The sequence below is a fragment of the Rattus norvegicus genome, chromosome 6 (assembly GCF_021556685.1).
Source record: "Rattus norvegicus strain SHRSP/BbbUtx chromosome 6, alternate assembly SHRSP_T2T, whole genome shotgun sequence".
Lineage (NCBI taxonomy): Eukaryota > Metazoa > Chordata > Mammalia > Rodentia > Muridae > Rattus > Rattus norvegicus.
Window position 1 is genome coordinate 135,839,929 of NC_141539.1, and position 18,170 is coordinate 135,858,098.

At 51.2% G+C, this 18,170-nt stretch overlaps 2 protein-coding genes across 57 annotated transcripts in view; one reads left to right on the top strand and one right to left on the bottom strand.

Moving 5' to 3' along the window:
• Wdr20 (WD repeat domain 20) overlaps positions 1 to 3,514 on the top strand; it is a 69,131-nt gene extending 65,617 nt beyond the window's left edge. For 6 of the 7 annotated variants that reach the window (XM_087553527.1, XM_087553528.1, XM_087553531.1 and 3 more), the window contains one exon: positions 1,167 to 1,997. Coding sequence is in view for 5 of the 7 variants with exons in the window: in XM_087553528.1 (XP_087409654.1) it covers positions 1,167 to 1,220 (54 nt within the window). In the remaining 2 variants the exon portion in view is untranslated. 7 annotated transcript variants of the gene reach the window in all.
• A 2,345-nt stretch (positions 3,515 to 5,859) lies between these two features.
• Positions 5,860 to 18,170, bottom strand: part of Mok (MOK protein kinase) — a 30,560-nt gene continuing 18,249 nt past the window's right edge. For 6 of the 50 annotated variants that reach the window (NM_001395110.1, XM_087553950.1, XM_087553949.1 and 3 more), the window contains 8 exon segments: positions 5,860 to 6,185; positions 6,268 to 6,465; positions 7,915 to 8,029; positions 8,596 to 8,769; positions 9,735 to 9,836; positions 11,463 to 11,641; positions 12,650 to 12,698; positions 12,811 to 12,889. In NM_001395110.1, coding sequence (NP_001382039.1) covers positions 6,105 to 6,185; positions 6,268 to 6,465; positions 7,915 to 8,029; positions 8,596 to 8,769; positions 9,735 to 9,836; positions 11,463 to 11,641; positions 12,650 to 12,698; positions 12,811 to 12,889 — 977 coding nt within the window. In that variant the 3' untranslated portion in view covers positions 5,860 to 6,104. 50 annotated transcript variants of the gene reach the window in all.

Genomic DNA, 18,170 nt, shown 5'->3' on the forward strand with positions numbered 1-18,170 from the left:
TCTGTTTGCAGCGCTGCCTAGGCACAGCGGATTGCTTACACACTTCACTGCATGTCTGCTGTCCTCAACCTGGGGCTGCTGGGCCAGACCTGTTGTGTCCTGCACTGTGTGCAGCCGCCCTCCCTCGCTGGCTTTGTGGGTTTGCAGGGGTGTGAGGGGCATGGCCTTGGATGCTTTATCTGGATGGTCTGAGGGTAAGAGCTCCTACAGAAGCAGAGCAGGCAGGGGCCGTGCCACACTCCATCTGGTCTTGCCCCTAGGTTTTCTCTAGACCAATAAATAGATTCCAGCCCGAGGTAAGAAACTACAGGCCAAATGGCTTGCAGCGGGCCAGCTTTTTCCTAATCCCTCCCAACACAGCGTGGGGTGAAGCTGATGACCATTCAGAACTGTCAGCCTTCACTTCTGCACTAAAGTCTGTGAAAACAGAGCAGCGCTTGCTTAGCATTAAATGGCATTTGTAAATAGTACTCAAGTAGATAGTTCTTCGGGACAGCTAAAAGATGTTTCATTCCACGGAGCCCAGTTTTCAGTTCTAATGCTACGCTCCTGTAACCTTCACATTCCTAAGAAATGAGCACTGCCCTCTGTTGTAACTGCACGGCCCAGGAATGAGTGCCCTTGGCTCTGAGGGCAGTTAGGCTCGCTGTGGTATCCAATGCGGGTAGCTCCTCCTCCCCTTAACCATGGCAGCCGCAGGAATCACCACCCAGGCCCTGATGCCCCTGCAGCACCTATCAACACACTAGAGCTTAGGGTGCTGCCTTGGCACCCTCAACAAGAAAACAAGTGCACCCCAGGAGGACATGCCTTTTACAAAGTGCCACTAGACCATCCTTGGATGGCCGCCTGGCTCTGAACCTGGCAAGCTCAAGGCAGAGCCTGTGACCCTGTCCTTAGCTACCTTGTCTGAGCCACACCCTGTCCTAAAGCTCGGAGGACCGTGAACACCTCCCCCTTCCTCCTAACTGTTGCCCAGGCTCATCCTGCTCCAGGCACCGTACAGTGCTCAGGGAGGCGGCGGCTAGGCAGACTAGGAGTATGTTAGAGCCTGGCCTCAGCCCTTGGAAAGGCATGCGAGCCTGTGAGGATGCTGGCAAGGGTGAGCGCTGGCTCTTGCGCCGCCCTGTGTCTTGCTGGAATAATGTAAGCTGCTTTGTTCACAGGGCTTGTTGTCATCCCCAAACCAGGCCAGTTCTCCAGGTGGGACTGTAGTGTAGCAGTTACACTGCTGCTGCCGGGCTCCCCGGACACGCGTGGACCGAGGGAGTGACAGACGACTACGGAGCCATGAGCTGCGCTGGAGCCACAGGCAGGCGGCAGGAAGCAGCGGCCGGCAGGGCTGTGTGGAGCTGCTAAACCCAAAGAGTTGTTCCCTTTAAAGCCAGTCTGTGGGGCTGCAGTAAGGACTGAAGTGGAGTTTCCTGCTTCTACTCTAAACTCAATGTAACTAAACCCACATATAATATATATATATATATATATATATATATATATATATATATATACATATATACATAGTGTAAATAAGTGTTTCTCGAACAGGAAACCTTAAATCGAGCTGTTCTGAATAGCACTTGGCTCTGGTTTTGCACTGATCTGATTTATACTTTAGGTGGTCATCAGACGCCTGGGGTGCACTTGTGGAGACAGTTGTCACCTTCTGACTTAACACGTGCTGCAGAAAGACAGATGCTGCAATCATAGACTTAAAAATCGTTTGCACTTAAAATAGTTTAATGCTAATAGACAATGACTTTAAATATGGGGGTAGCGGACTCCCGGCCTCCACGATACGGAGTGGAGATAAAAACCCTTTTTATCTGTTAACATTTATTTTAGTACTGTTGTTTCTGATGCAATCAAGTCTGTATTATATGTGTAAATAATGTAATTCTGAAATGGGGGAAATAGTCACTCCCACTAGTAATTTTCATCATTTAAGAGTGATATTTCTAATTCACAAAAACATTAATATTAAAATTATCTTGAATATACTATTTGTTTATCCTTTTTTAACTGTATGGTTCTTTTTGTTTGCTTTGGCCTCATTCCTTGGTTGGTGTTGAAGTACTTCATTCTTTGTGGACCACATCCCTTGATCCTCCTGTCAGTCAGTCTGGTCAAAGCACGTCTTTTTGGGGAATTCTTGTCTCTAGGCCAAGTTGACACACCATGGGAGCTGCCCAGGCATGGGGACTCTAGTGTAGGCACACGGCTTTTTCTTTATGCCTTGGAGTCCACCTGCTATCCTTGAAAGCTGAGACCTCAGACTGTAAGTTTCCACTGCTTCAGCGCAGCCCTGGGCTAGCTGGGACAACCACGTGGGCCTTCCAGAGGCTGGCATCAGCGGGCGAGCGTCTTCCTGCTCACCTGTCACTGCTGCAGTGTAATGGAGACGAAGCCCAGATTCCCAGGCAGAAGGACCTTTCTCAGCTTCTAAACTAAGAACTGGGAAGTTCTTTTTTTTTTCTTTTCGGAGCTGGGGACCGAACCCAGGGCCTTGCGGTTGCTAGGCAAGCGCTCTACCACTGAGCTAAATCCCCAACCCCCTTTCTCAGCTTCTAAACAGTCACACACAGCGGGGGTGAGAGTAAGACAAGGCTTCTGAACCATTTCTCCAGTGAGTCCATTAAACTGAGGCGTGTGGAGGGCTCGTTAGGTTGGCTGAAGTTTTAGCAGCTGTGACTGCCAAGGCTGCGGCTGCACAGTTCGCCAAGGCAAAGCCCAGGTTTGTCTTCATTCACTGTAGCTCCCTGGCTCCCACGCTGGGGAATCCACTATCTCTGCTGATGCCTACAAGGCCTCTAGCCTTGCCTCAGCCTTGGGAAGGTGCAACCTAGGACACTAAGACATTTTCTTTCCTGTTTCGTTCTGTTGTACTCTGGTTTGACAGGCCTTGGCTGGCCTGGAACTCAGTGTAGCTTAGATAGATTACTTCAAAATGGAAGCAGTCGTGCTCTCAGCCTTCCAAGTCTCAGAGCATGGATTACAGGCATGTGGTTAGAGGACAGTCGAGGGAGTCGTCTCTTTCCTTCTACCATGTGGGTTCTGGTGGTCAAGTTCGGTTGTGAGGGTTGGTGGCACTGAGCCTGCTCACTGTAAGTAAAACGATTTCTAAGTCATATGCTCAGGTCATGTTAGAGGGAAGTGTTGACATTTTACAGTTTGGTGTTCCTGTCACCTTGGAGCACTGATCACACAGAAAAACTCAGCCCTTTGAGTCCAAAATGCCCACAAGAAAGTGACTAGGGACTGCCCTGGAAGCCCAAGTCTGCAGCACAGAGCCTTGACCTCCCAGAGCAGCTCTGTCCTAGACGCTCCCATCTGTAGGAAGTGAGAGGTGGACTCGAGAGCAGCAGGTACTTGTGTGAGGCTTGAGCACCATTTGAGGAGATGCTCCAGTTGTGTCCCTCAGCTCTCGCTGACCACCACTCAGGGGCCTTGGTCCTTTCCCTGCCTCACCCAGTCTGTGTCGCCCTATGTCTTCATTTGACCCACGGTGTCTCAGTTTACCTTAGAGGACTCTGCCTGTAACATTTTTCTGGCTGTTTCCAAGATTACTCCCTAGCGAGCGGTCCAACCTGCCTTCCATGTGGCTCTACAGCTGCCCTAACACCATGGACACCGAGTATCCAGCAGGCTCTGGAGCCACAGAGAGTGACAGCTCACTTACCCGGCCGGCACTGTAGGACCTGACAGATGCCAGCCACTCTGAGGGTCTGAGGTAGACGGAACGCTGCATCCTGGTGTCTACAGTCATGTTAGATCCGAGTCCGAGAACGGTGAGACTTCCTGGCCTTTCCATTCAGAATGCTGTGCTGACAATTCAGACACGGAGAAGTTGGAGTACTGGGCAGGTATGCAAGGTGCACAGGAGGCCAAGAAACCCGAGAGGTTTCCTCTTGGGTCCTTGCTGCAGCTTTTCCAGGGACTGCTACTCTGCCCTAACCCTGCCCAGGCTCGCCCGGCTCGCCAGCCTTGCAGGTCATCCTTTGGCTGTCCTGTCATGACTGCTGGCCTCCACCTTTGGGCCCTTTCTGTGCAGGCCTGGCTGAAGGCCTACTGGGCTGAGAGTAAGCAAAGGCAGGACAGCCCTTCTCTGTAGACACTCCTCTATGCCAAGGTACACCAGACCGTCGCATGGATGCAGGAGACACCCACCAGCCCCTGGCTCTGCCCATGCTAAGCCTCAACTCCAGCCTCGAACCTGCCTGTGCTGGACACCCACACCCACAGTGAGCCACACCCACAGTGCCCTTGCCATCCTGCATCCCCCTATGGTGTCACTGCCCCAACCCACCCACCCATCTGGTGGCTTGAAGTTTGGGTCAGTAGAGTCTTTAAGGAAGGGGATCAGATTTGAGACCCAACACTTCCCTGCTAATTTTGCTTTTAAAACGGTGAAAACTTGTCCCCAGCTCCAAAAAAAAGAAAGAAAAAAAAAAAACAGTAAAAACTTGAAAAGATTTTTTAAAAGGCATACTCAATCCCTTAGTTCCAGGGCTGAGCAGAGGCTGGGCTACTGCTGTGAGTGCTTACCCAGAGCATGTGGGGCCCCGGATTCCACCCTCAATAGAGCAAAAGCAAAGAGGAACTTAGGAGGCCCTTGTCCTGAAGCCCACCTGTCTGATCGCTGTTTTGCCCTGAGTCCACTCACTGCCCTTCTTTTATAGAGTTTCCATCCCCTCCCTGTAGTAAAACAGGCCGAGAGAGAGAGAGAGAGAGAGAGAGAGAGAGAGAGAGAGAGAGAGCGCGAGAGCACACACTGTGTGCTGGTGTGTGGACCCTTGCGCACATGCAGAACACCCCTCAGAGGACACCTAGTGTGTCATTTACTGTCTCCCTCCACCACTGATTCCCATGGGAAGTCTCTCACTCTCATGGAGCTTGCTGGGTGTTGTACACTGGGGTCCAGACAGCCCCGAAACCCCCGTCTTTTTCCCATCCTGTACTGTTCCCTGCTCCAGCAATGGGGTCCAATGATGGGGTTACAGGGATGTAACATTGCCCAGCTTTTACATGGACTCCATGGTCCTGATTCAGGTCTTCCTCTGATGCAGCAAGCATCTTACCCACGCCCTATCTCCCTAGCCCAGCCTTCTTTTTCCAGGGCACAAGGTACCCAACTTTCCTACTTGCTTCAGACAACACTGGCAATCAGGCAAATGGTTGCGCATCTCTAAGGGAGCCTAGGCACTGGCAGCCAAGACAATATGGCCTCCACTTGAAGCCGGACTCTGAGATCAGCACATCCATCTGCAGCTCAGGAAAGCAAACACAAAGGAGTGGCTCGAACACATCTAAATGGAGAATGTTCTGATGAGCTACTGTGACAGCACCTTGTGTAGTGGAATTCAGTGTCCACCAGTATCCCGAGATACCACAGCCACAACGTCCGGAACACCTGCCAGTCCTGTCAGGAAAACACCGAGGTGCAACATGCACAGCCGCCTCTTGGCACAGCCGCCGTCACTCCTCACAGATTTTGGTCAATCTTTTATTTGTCTTTTTGAGGCAGGGATATTCACTATGTAGCCCAGGCTGGGCTCTTCCTCCTCTACCTCCCCAGTGAGGCAAGAGTTATAGGCATGAGCTCCCATGCCGCATCCTATCTATTCATGTAGAGTCGGCTTCGAGCCTCACAGTAAGAAAATGAAGTAGGGCTAGAGGTGGCTCAGTGGTTAGATCACTGACTGCTTTTCCAGAGGTCCTGAGTTCAAATCCCAGCAACCACATGGTGGCTCACAACCATCTGTAATAGGATCTGATGCCCTCTTCTGCTGTGTCTGAAGACAGCGACAGTGTACTCATATACATTAAATAAATAATATTTAAAAAATGAAATGAATCCTTGAATGAGGTGGTTTTACAAATATATTAAACTGAAACATTCAGTACAGCTGCATTGGAGTTGCAAACACATATGGCTCCAGGTTGTGGATAGAGACGGGCTGCAGGGCAGCATGTCCTGGGCCACCAGCATTGTGAGGAACAGCAGCACATGAGCGTCCTCTGGCCCATCCGCCCTCGGCCACAGAGGCCTAAGCCTGTCCACAGTGCTAGCCCTTGCTGTCCAAGAGGATGGCCAGGTGGTGGGCTGTTCAGTACTCTCCCCCTTTCCTGTTGATCGTGGGCAGGTGACAGTGTTTCAGGTGAGGTTTGATGTCCTTCTGAGTGTCTGTCTGGTGGAGAAGAACCATAGGCACTGAGTGGAGGCCAAGGCCAGGCCCAAGAGCAGCCCCAGAGAAGCTAGAGATGTACTACCTTCTTGTTCACGACAGCGCACTTCAGGGGTCTCAGCACGGGGACTCTTCCATTTGCCCCAGTGCCCAACACCGACCGCAGTGCAGGACTGGAGCAAGATGACAGTTTGGTCATCCCAGACAGCCTCAGTTTGGGGAGCTCCGTCAGACTAGTCGGCCCCTGTCGCCTGGCACGGCCCTCCTCTTGCCTCAGGGGCTGCTAGAGAAACAGAACACTCATCAGTTGCCCTGCAGGAATCAGGTCAAGGAAAGGAAAGGCGCTGGCCTCAGTGCGGCTAAGCTCCAGCCAGCTCACAGTGCGCTGGCAGGAGGCAGGCTTAGGGCATGCCCCAGGGCCACCAGCCGCTGCAGCTCTAACCGCAGCTCTAACCAGTCCATCTACCCCAGCAGGCTTTGGTAGCTTCAGGGTAAAATTGGTTTCTGCATTGTTTGTGTTTGAGATAAGGCCTCACCAGGTAACCCTGGCTGGCTTGAAACTCACCATGTAGACCAAGATCTGCCTGCTTGCTTCTGCCTCCCGAATGCCGAGATTAAAGGCATGTCCCATCATGCCTGATAGCTTCTGCATTTTTTAAGTACTGAAAGGAATTCCTCTACATTGCTAGCATGTGAAGCAAATGTGGAATACATGTTCGTGTGCAGCTCCCAGGGACAAAGCTCTGCCACCTTAGGTGCCCTCATCGAAGGACTGGGGCACACATACACAGCTGGGAGACAGGCCCACCTTGGATGTGACTATACTTTGGGGGCAGGGCACCATGGAAGGCACCAGCAGACAAGTCTGAGGCAGAGGGTGGTGCGGCTGAGAGGGCAGTCTGGAGGCCATCTGTGGTAATGGGAGCTGAGGGAGCTGCAGGGCCCCTGGGAGGGAAAGCCCTGGAGAAGACAAGTCTGGGAGGGAGTGGGAGCTGGCATTGCACAAGTGCACCTGCCTCCGCTCTGCACTGGACAGGGCAGGCTCTGACCGACACTGGCTGCCCCGGACGGTCAGTGAAGTGGGAGGACAACTGACTGGTAGGCAGCTAAGAAAATGAACAATGTGCTGGCAGAGCTTGGGTGCTAGCCCGACGCTGTGCACTGGCAGAACTAAGCTAATGGCTGCCACGTCAGGATGCAAGGGGATGGTGAAGAGGTGGAAACATTGCACAGTGACGCTGTCATGTCTGACCAGGAGCACGCACAGTCCTGTTGGCCACGCTGCTGCATCCCCCTGGCCTGCCATGCTCACCAGTTATGGCTAGCGGCTACCGTGCCTTCTTAGTACATCCTGACAGGTTCATTCTCGGGATACAGGCCGGTGTTACCACAAAAGGTTTGGCCCAGAACAGGTACTTGCACAGGGTCATCAGGTCAGATACCATGAAAGGGTCCCCTCTCTGGGCTTGCTCACATGTGACGTCAGCCATGGGTCTGCAGCTAGCAGGGTAGAAAAGGACCTGGGGAGTTAGATCCGGGTCCCACAGGGCAATCAGAACATTCCTAAGCCGAGACCATAGTAGCACAGACCTCGGCACAGTGTTCAGACCTCGGCTGACACGATGCCCTCTGGAACAAATGTGACACCACTCTCCACAACTGTGTGGTGGCCTCAGACACAAGTACCTGAAGGCTTTCAGTCTCTACCCAGCTCCCGTATTTCAGCTCATACCTGCTTTCTGCCCTCCTTTGAGAATGACCAGTTGTGACTGGATGATTCTGGCACCATGGAGTACTTGGGGTAGAAAGCTCTTCTGTGCTTGGCCAGGGTCTGTGTCTCAGCTGCCCTACAGGGAGGAAATGAACGTGGCCACCTCCACTAATGGCTCCCAGGTGCAGCTGCTTCCTGCATCTACAGTCCTCCATTAGAGGAGCCATTTGTGCTGCTTTCCTCGTGAGCTAGAAGCAGCCTCCTCTTCCCTCTGTAACAACCCAGCACTGTCTGGGCTGGGAGCGAACGGGGTCTTAACATGTGCTCTTTACGAGCCTTCCTAGGACCACAGTCCAGTCAGGAGTGTGCTGATGTGTGAGTTGATGCCTCGAGCACTGCAGACACTCCTAGAGCTGGGTGGTAGACGTGCCCCTAGAAAATGAGTGTTGTTGCCCTGTCCATCCCGGATGTGTGCCAGGCTCTTCTAGGGGTTCATCCACTACAGACTTGACACTGAGAAACAGCAGCCACACAGCCCTTTGCCCCTGGGCCAGCAGGAGGTGGCTAACTGCATCACAGAGACGGCCCCAAAAGGCAATGGCCACTGTCAGGACAGCGCTGTTCCCAAGCCTGTCACTGCCCCATGGGTCTCATAGGCCAAGACTTCCCATTCATCACTCAGCAGCCATCGAGAAATCCTACCTCTGCACCTGGAAATAGGGGTGCTGAAGGGCTTGGTGAGCCGCGATTCGTTCATCAGGGTCATAAGCCACCATTGCATGCAGGAGGGAGAGGCATTGCGGGGTCAGATTGGTTGTCAGTAGAGGTATTCCTGATCCCTTTTTAAAAGGAAAATCAAAACTCATAGCTCTCGACCTGTATTGAAAGCCCAATGATAATAAATCATCATGCCATTGAGAGAACTGGTGGTCATCCCCTAACTCTGAGGGGCCCACACTGAAGGGAAGGGTTCACAACCCAAAAGGGAGCAGGTTAGGCTGGGCATAGTGGGACAAGCCTACAGTCACTGTGATAGGGAGGTAAGGATCAGGAATGCAAGGCCAGCCTAGGCTACACAGAGTCTGAGGCAATCAAGGCTTTAGAAGGGGTGAGGGGTAAGAGAACACACAATGCCAATGGCTCCGGGAGAGCCCAGTCATCAGCACAGATCCAACTGCCAGCGCAGCACACATCCCCTAGCCCGTAGGGAAGCTGAGCAAGGGGCAGGTTTCCTCTTCAATTCCACTGTGAACTAAAACTACTCCAACAACCCTAGGAAGCAGAGACGTGTGTGCTCTAAGTGTAAAAGATGCTGTCGCCTGTGACAGCAGAAACCTTGCCTTCCTGCATGACGACAACTAAAGGTGGCTTCTCTACTGACCATCTTAGACCAGGGACTTCTGGGCGATCTGGCCCAGCAGGCCCTGCCCTCCCTGCAGGCCTCAGCCTCATCAAACAAGGCTGCCACAGGGCCGCAAGGGCTGGGCCTCACTGTCACCCTGACTGCTGGCTGGTGGCCCAGGGAGTCAGCTTTTCTGACCCAGGCAACAGTTCTGACCCAAGTAGACCGCAGTCTGGGGACAAGTCCCAACACCAGGCCTTCCGAGAGACTAGGAGAGCTTTTTGTGACTCAAGGATGAGGGCCCCCCACCTCTGAGCACCTCACCACCCCCCCCCAAAGAGATGGCTGGCTCCCTTTTCACAGAAGCCCAAATGAGTGGGTGGCCCAGAAAATGCCATGGGGGTGATGAAACTGTTCCTCTGTCCTACCCGGCCCTACTGTAGAAAGGCTGGGCCCAAGACAGTGAGTCTACCCCAGTATCCCAGGACACCACACTTACTGTTTGAACTTAGTGAGGGTCTTCTGACAAGGGGTGCCGATGACATCGTGGATTTTTGAGATCTGGTCCAGTTCATTCACACCAGGAAAGAGGGGCTGCAGGCTGCAAGGGCACAGGGGTGCTGCAGTGGGGCAGGCCTCCCCAGGGGCTCAGCCCCTAGAAACAAGCCTGACACAAGCTGGCCTCTGGCCCGACACACAGCCGGCCTCTGGCCTGCAGACTGCTGCTGCTCTGTATTGGGCCTGAGGATATGTTTAAACGTAAATGTTTTACTATTCTTTACCTTATCTATGGATATTTTGCCTTCCTGGCTACCTGTACACCACGTGCCCGCCAGGTGCTCAGAGACGCCCTGAGGAGGACAGCAAATCCCTTGGAACTAGAATCATGGATGGTTGTGAGCCACCATGCAGGTGCTAGAAACTGAACTCAGGACCTCTGGGAGAGCAGCCAGTGCTCTTAAGCCACCTCTGAGTCACCTCTCCAGTCCCCTAAGTATTTCTTAGGAGACAAACTCAACAGATTGTTCCAAGACAGACAGAGCTACACAGAGAGACCCCTGTCTTGGAAAAAACAAAATAGACATATATGAATAACCCAATCTATGTTCTGGGCTACAACAAAAACTTCAAATACAACTCTGGCTCTGGGACTCTAGCTCTTCGACCAAAGAGGATGCTATGAGAGTAAGAACGGCCCTGCGGGAGAGACAGTGTGCAAAGCCCAGCAGGTTGACTAGTGGCTCGCCTGAGGCCAGCTGGCACTCTGCTCAGACATCACTGGCTGCTGTGCACTTGCTTCTCTATCCTTTAATATCCTTCCAAACTAACTCATGAATCTCAGCATGTGACAGAATTGTCTGTTGTCATTTACAGCCTCAGTAAAGTCACCACTGGGCTTTCCCAACGACATCATCAGTACCCAAGCACTAGTGGCAAAGAAGGCCTGAAGTGCATGACCACACCATGGTTCCACGGCAGCCATTAGGGCAGGTAGGGATGGGTGGCCCCTGGGTCCCTGCCTGTGCTGTTACCTCCATAGAAGAGCTGCTGTAAGAGGCGAGGTTGTCACCCCCTCCCCTCCCCTGGCCAGTTTAGAGGCAGCACACACCTCCAAGTGCAACAAACGCTCAGGCTGTGCTCAGCCATTCCTCTTCCAGGAATGGCGCCAAAAGGTCAGAGGAAGAATGGGCTGGGCTTTCTAGAAAAGTCCAATTATAGGGTTGGGGATTTGGCTCAGTGGTAGAGCGCTTGCCTAGCAAGCGCAAGGCCCTGGGTTCAGTCCCCAGCTCTGAAAAAAAAGAAAAAAAGAAAGAAAGAAAAAAAAGAAAAGTCCAATTATGCCAGAAGGAGCCTCGTGCTCACACTGAGTGGCTTGCGCCACTTGCCCTCACTTCCCCATAGCAGATCTCTGATCTTGAGCTCTTGTCTGTAGTCACTGCATCATCAAGCCCCACCCCTAGCCCCACCCTGCCATGGGGCTGCTGCTGCTGCTGCTGCCGCCCAGGTGAGGCCAACAAGGGCGAGTGCTTGGTAAGAGGTGAGGTGAGATCCTCGCCATCTGCCTGCTGAAGGAAGGCCAGGCAGTAGGAACCAAGCAGAAACCAGGATGGCCGTACCCTCAGAGTGTAAAGGAAGGTGCTGCCAAGTGCCTCACCCAACCCCACCATGTGACCTGCCCACATCGCCCTGCAAGGTACTTCAGCCTCAGGTGCTGGCCCAGCTCTACCTGGCAATCTCATAGAACACGCAGCCAGCGCTCCACAGGTCCATCTTGTATGTGTAGAACCCGTCAGTGAGGAGACACTCTGGGGCCCGGTACCACCGGGTTGAGATGTACTCTGTGTAGGGCTGCTTGGAATAGACACTCCGGCACGACCCAAAGTCCCCTAGTTTCAGGACATCCTGCTGCAAAGGAGAGAGACTAGGGTTGGCTCTGTCTCAGTCTGTAGCCACTGCCACACAGACCATTTCAAATGTACAAACTCTGGGAAAATCCCAGCAGCTAAGCAACTCCTAACACACACTGTGAGGCTTTGTAAGCGCTTCAGAGTCTCTATTGGAAGAACAGAATGCATCACAAACTCCCCTTGCTCGGAGGTAGACAAGTGCACCACCCATCGCAGACAGCTCCCACAGCAGCACCCAAGGCACAGCCTCCCACAGCAGCACCCAGCCCATCTGTCCCAGGTGGTTCAGGGGTTCAGGTCTAGCCTCACTGCGCACAGGCTTCCTACAGCCATGTGGCTCAAGGGGACTCTCCTGATGGCGAATCAAATAGAGAATCCATACGAGGTACACTTTAAGCTTGGGTAGCACAGGAGACTTCTGAAGAGAGCTCAAGGTTAAGAAATCTCAATTCTGGAGGGCCTCGGACTTCCTCTTCTCCCACACTGACATTCAGCAAGGAGAACGGCTATTTGCAGGGAGTCACAGTCTGCTGAGAAGGACTGATGCCTTATACTGCATCCTTCAAGAGGAATGTTAACAGTGCGGACAGCACTTGCTAAAGTGAGCCTTTTACAAACATGGAGGGTGAAGCCTGACAACCCAGGCCAGGGCACAAACTCAGACCCAAACCATATTTTCCAGTTATCTGGGACCCAGTGGATCACATTTCCTATTCTGAGTCTGGAGTGACGGCTCAGTGTTTAAGAGTGTGTGCTGCTCTGGCCAAGGACTCGGGCTCAGTTCCCAGCACCCACACAGCAGCTCCCAGCCCTCTAACTCCGGTCCAAGGCTCTCACAGTCTACCCCTTCCATGGGCACCTACACTTCTGCACCTGCCCACACTCGTCTAACACATGCATTTCATTAAAAATAAAATACAAACCTAGAAAAATAAGACATTTAAAACTTTATAGTCTACCTTTATTTTGATATCAAAATAAAACTTTTCTATATAAAAGTTTTTACCTTTACTAGTATATTTTCTGGTTTTACATCTCTGTGAAATATCCCGTTTCTGCATTGAGTATTAAAGACAGAATGAGAGAATGACTTGCACCTCCAGTTCCAAAGCCTCCGCCTGGAGCCATGTCCCTGTGGGCTGGCTGGGGAGCCGCCCTCCCAGCTACCTGTGCATATGGTCCAGCGATTTGCACAACTGGTACATGTAGTGCATGATCTTTTTCTCTGACAACGGATGTCTTCTCCCTGCGCAACAAGAAAATGGGCCAGTGTTTACCAGGGCCACGCATGCACACCTTTATAATAAACCCAAAGTCTTTGACTTTCACACTGTGGTCAAGCTGGCAGGGGCAGCATTTGGAAGACGGAAGCCCGAGGACGGAGTTCAAGGTGATTCTTCACTGTACAAAACTCATCCTGGACTGAATTACACTAGACCTTAGCTCAAAGACTCCTTCCTCTCTAAAAACAAAAGAGCAAGCATGGGACAACTTAGGTTCCCCAGTGAAAAATAACTGGAGTACGTTTAGGAAACAGTGTAAAGATGCCATCCCATTCTTACACCTTTACTTAGTGAGTTGGGGAGGGCACAGGAATGTCACATGAGGACGGCGTGTGAGAGTCAGTCTTTCCTTCCATCCCGTGGGTCCCAGGAATTGGACTCAGGTTGCGAGTGAGTGAGGTGTGTGGGCCCTGGATATCCTCAAGTTGGAATTATAGGCAGCCCTTATAGCTTGAACTCGGGTCCTCTGGAGGAACAGCAGAAGCTCTTCCTCTCAGAGACTCTCCAGTCCAAATTCGCAGTTCATGGCACTCAATTGCTGGCACGACAGCCGACTGTTTCCCAAAGGGGTCCCATTTCCCTTGATTTCATTGTGAAAGGTGAACATTTGTACACTAAGTTTCAACTCTTTAACAGGATCATGGTTCATTCACTCTTTCCCTATTTGACACTGTTAGTTTAAAATGTTTAATAATTTTTAGTAAATAAATTTGTTTTTTTCTTTGAACTGCTAAAAAAGAGTATTTATGATATGAAATAGAAAACCGTTAGCAGGGTGGTGGTACACACCTTTAGACCCCATGCTCTAGAGACAGAGGCAGGCAGTGCTCTGAGTTCAAGGCCAGCTTGGTCTACAGAGCAAATTCCAGGATAGCCTGGGCTATAGAGAAACCCTGTCCTGAAAAAGCAAACAACAAAAACAAACAAAGAGAAAGAAAATAGTCAATTGCAGGCCTAACCTAATACTCACAAAGTAGGGGCACAAAAGCAGATCCCAGGGCCAGCCTGGGCTACACAGTGAGTTGAGGAGAGCCTGAGCTAAATAAAACCCTGTCTCAAAAACGATGCCAAACAAACAAATCATAGAGTAACTCAAGCCAGCTGAAGATAGTAGCCTGCAATTGCAGAGCCCAGGAGGAGAGAAAATCGCCACAAGTTCAAGGCCAGCCTACACTACATAATTAGCCCCAAGCCAGACTGAGCTATATAGCAGTGCTGGCTCAGAAGCAGAAAATAATTTAGTTTTAAGATCTCCATGTACAAGGGCTGGAGAGATGGCTCGATAGTTAGAGCACTGACTGCTCTTCCAGAGGTCCTGAGTTCAATTCCCAGCAACCACATGGTGGCTGACGACGATCTGTAATGGGATCTGGCGCCCTCTTCTGGTGTGTCTGGAGATAGCTACAGTGTATTCACATACATAAAATAAATAAATAAATCTTTAAAAAAAAAACGACCTCCAAGTACAGTAACTTCTCATTCAGTCCCATAACCTTTTCTTGTATTGTTTCACATGACATTCTAGTTTCCTGGAATTACAAAACAATCAGGGCCGGAGAGATGGTCAGCAGTTGAGAGCACTTCCTGCTCTGGCACCACACTGGGCAGTTGTTCCAGGAGACTCAACACCCTCTTCTGGGCTCTGCAGGCCAAATACATTCATTCAGGCACACACACTCGCACACACACGCGCACATGCACTCGCACACACATGTGCTCACGCACACACACACACATAAAATAAAATACATTTAAAGAATATAAGGGGGGTGACACTGCTTAGTGGTTAAAGGCACTGCTGCCCTTGGTCTGCACCCACATGGTTGTTCACAACCGATCCTAACTCCAGGTCCACGTCTTCTACCGCCCTCTTCTGCCTTCCATCTGCATCCGGATCACATGTGCACACAGACACACGCAGGCAAAACACTCTTCCAAAACAAATGTTTATAAGTTAATTAAAACTAAGATTCTGTTAGTGTTCCCAGGCCTAGGGATTTGATGACCTACTACGTGTGTGGCCAGAGATGTAGTTCATCAGTGCATCCCTTCCAGCATGCTTAGACCCTCGGTACACACACACACACACACACACACACACACGCACACACACATGCACACCACACGCACACACACACACACACACACACACACACACACAGAGCCAGGTGTAATGGTGTCTTACTTCTTTAACTGCAGCACTTGCAAGTCTAAGGCAAGGCTGCCACCAGCTCAGACTATAAAGTCAGACCTGTGTCAAAAACTTTCTTCTATGTATAGAAAATGGAGATCCACGTATAATGACACAAATAGACAGTCCCAAGCACTGGGGAGGAAGACTCCATGTTTCAGGATGGCCTGAGCAAGGACCTTCCATCTCCCTCACAGCAGCTGGCATTGGGCTCTCCTCAGGCTTGCCCTGGGATTACGAATTGGTGCTGACCGCTCCTCACAATCCCCCTCATCCTATCCCTCTCCAGAATCCCGGTTCACACCTGCCTCCATGCTGCTCCACTCACTTACGGGAGCGCATCTGCCGCCGTGTCTGCATAGCCAAATCTTTTATGAGTGAGTGTGTGGGGGGGGGGTTGTTTTTTTGAGACAGGGTCTCTCTATGTATTACCCTGGCTGGCGTACAACTCAATATGGAGGCCAGGCCTCTACCTCCCATGTGCTTGGTTTAAAGGCTTAGGCCATCACATCTGGCCAATTCTTTTCTCTAAATTCACATTTATTTATGTGTATGACTGTGTATGTGTATGTGTGTATACACAAATATGCCACAAGAGCATGTGGAGGTCAGAGAACGACTTGAAAGTCTCCCACTCAGGCCGGTCCACAGCTTTGGCAGCAAGCACCTTTGCCTGTTTAGCCATCTCAGCGGCCTACATCCAGATCTTGGCGTTATCATCTCAAGTGAACCTCGGGAGTCACTGTTAGGAAAGTCTGTGCTGTGCACCATCACCACGGTAGCGTCAGGAAGTGGACGCTAAGGCCCACACTCAGGTCTACTGAGTCCTAAGCATGGGCACAGGGTCCAGGAATCTGATTTCTTAGCTGCTTTGGGCCCCAGCATGAGTTCTAATCAGTCCCCGCCCCCCTTCCTTGGTCTCCACCCAAGCCCAGGTGACCAGGTGGCCAGCTCTCTTCCCTGTCCATCCCTAGGAGGGGTCCTCGTGAGAGGGGGGCACTGGAAGAACAGTGCAAGAGCAGTGATCTAGACAGTGAGAGTCCACGCCCTGGAAAGGAATGGGTTTACTACTACCCAAGTCATCCCAGCAGTCCCAGTCCCCCAGGCCCACTGTATGTCTGCTTCCTACCAGTTTCCTCTTTCACACAGTCTAGAACAAACAGAAAAAAAGAAAGACAATGAGCAACCACTGGAGAACGTCCTGTCTGCGGGATGAGTGACAAACCCGAAGCCTCTTCCCTCATCTGTATAACTCGAGTCTGCGCAAGTCAATTTTCAGTGAGCACAGTCACTCGGAAGGCTGGATGGGATGTCGCACACAGCCTCACTGATGTGAGTAAGCAGCGGACCTGGCCTGCATTATGACTAAAGGCCCTGTCTTCCAGCAAGTCTGGGTTTCTGGTCAGGCTTGGAGGTCAAGTGCTGGTCTCAGCATAGCACAGCCAAATGGTTCTCCATACTGGAGGCCCAAAGGTCATGCCCACTGCATGTGTGTATACACACATGCCTCTGTGTGATCCACGGAACACCTTGTATCTCACAAAAGGCTCTGAAAAACAAAAAAGCCAGAGAGCCACACCTGAGACCAGAGACCAGAGGCGAGAAGAACAGCCTAAATGATCTTGGGTAACTCTCTCTCATCAGCCAGGGCAAACTAAGGACAGACAGAGTCCTCCCAGTTCTGTGCTTTGCAAGTACATTGTCTTAGGCAACTGAAAATGGAATTTGTTTGAAATTCAATTTCTTTACCTCTCAAATAGGGCTTGGATCACTGGAGAGGAGATCAAAGGCAGAAGCGCACTGCACACGGAGACTCTTGACTACTCAGGAACTATACCACACACTGTAAACTGAGGGGCAAGGCTGGACATGGAGACATGGGTGGGCACTGCTCTCCACACTTTATGTAGGATTTAAGCCCCAAGGCAACCACTGGAGGTAGACACCACAAGCTCTCCACGAGGATATCAGGAGCACACAGCTGAGCATGGACTCTGACCCACATGCCGTCTCATACCATAGGAGATCTGAACCCCACTTTCCAGAAGCTCCTAACCAACGGAGGGCTGCAAACTCACAATTGGTGAGGTGCTGAGAACACACAACTCCTGGACTCAGGGGATACTGCAGAAGGGTCGGTGTGTGTGTGTGTGTGTGTGTGTGTGTGTGTTATGTGTGTATGTGTGTTTGTGTGTGTGGTTATGTGTGGTTGTGGTGTGTGTATTTTTGTGTGTGTGTTTCTGTGTGTGTTTGTGTTATGTGTGTGTGTGGTTATGTGTGTGTGCTGTGTGTGTGTATTTGTGTGTGTGTTGTGTGTATTTGTGTGTTTCTGTGTGTGTTTGTGTGTGTGTGTGTGTGTGTGTGTGTGTGTGTGTGTGTGTTGTGAGGAACCCGAGGACGGGCTAGAGTGCTGTGGCATACTGTTTTCCAGGCGCGGCAGTGTACTGCTCTGCTGAACCTATAGTGGCTGTGGTCACCTACACAAGACTTCCAGAAGCTGGGCCTGTCAACACTCTGTAACAAGGAAATGGACCACACGGAGCCCCATCCCTCCCTCAGGATCTACAGGCAGTTAATGGAGACATTTTCTTCAGCGGTGTGTCTTCCAGTAAGGGCCCATGCTCCTGTAGATAACCCTCCATCCAGGCTCCTATAAGCAACCCTAAGCTCATTGGGTCTCACACACAGAAAGAAATAAGCACACTCATGATACACACACGTGTGCAAGCAAACACTCATACACATAAGGCAAACCAGTATTTTCTAAACAGGGGTGAAAGAGGAAGAGGGGTGGTGGGAACAGGATGGATTAGCAGGAGTGAGAGAGGGAAAGTGATGGTAGAGAGGCAAATTAGATCAAAACCCATTACAGACATGGATGAAACCCATCGTTTGCATAATAATACAGGCCCATGAAAAAACAGCCACAAAACCCGAAGGATGGTGTCAGTGCTTCAGAAAGAACATTGCCCGGTGACAAGTGCTGTGTGCCTCACACACCCCGAACGGCAGAGCCCAACAGTCAAGGAAACAAAGATGTTGTCATGCTGAGT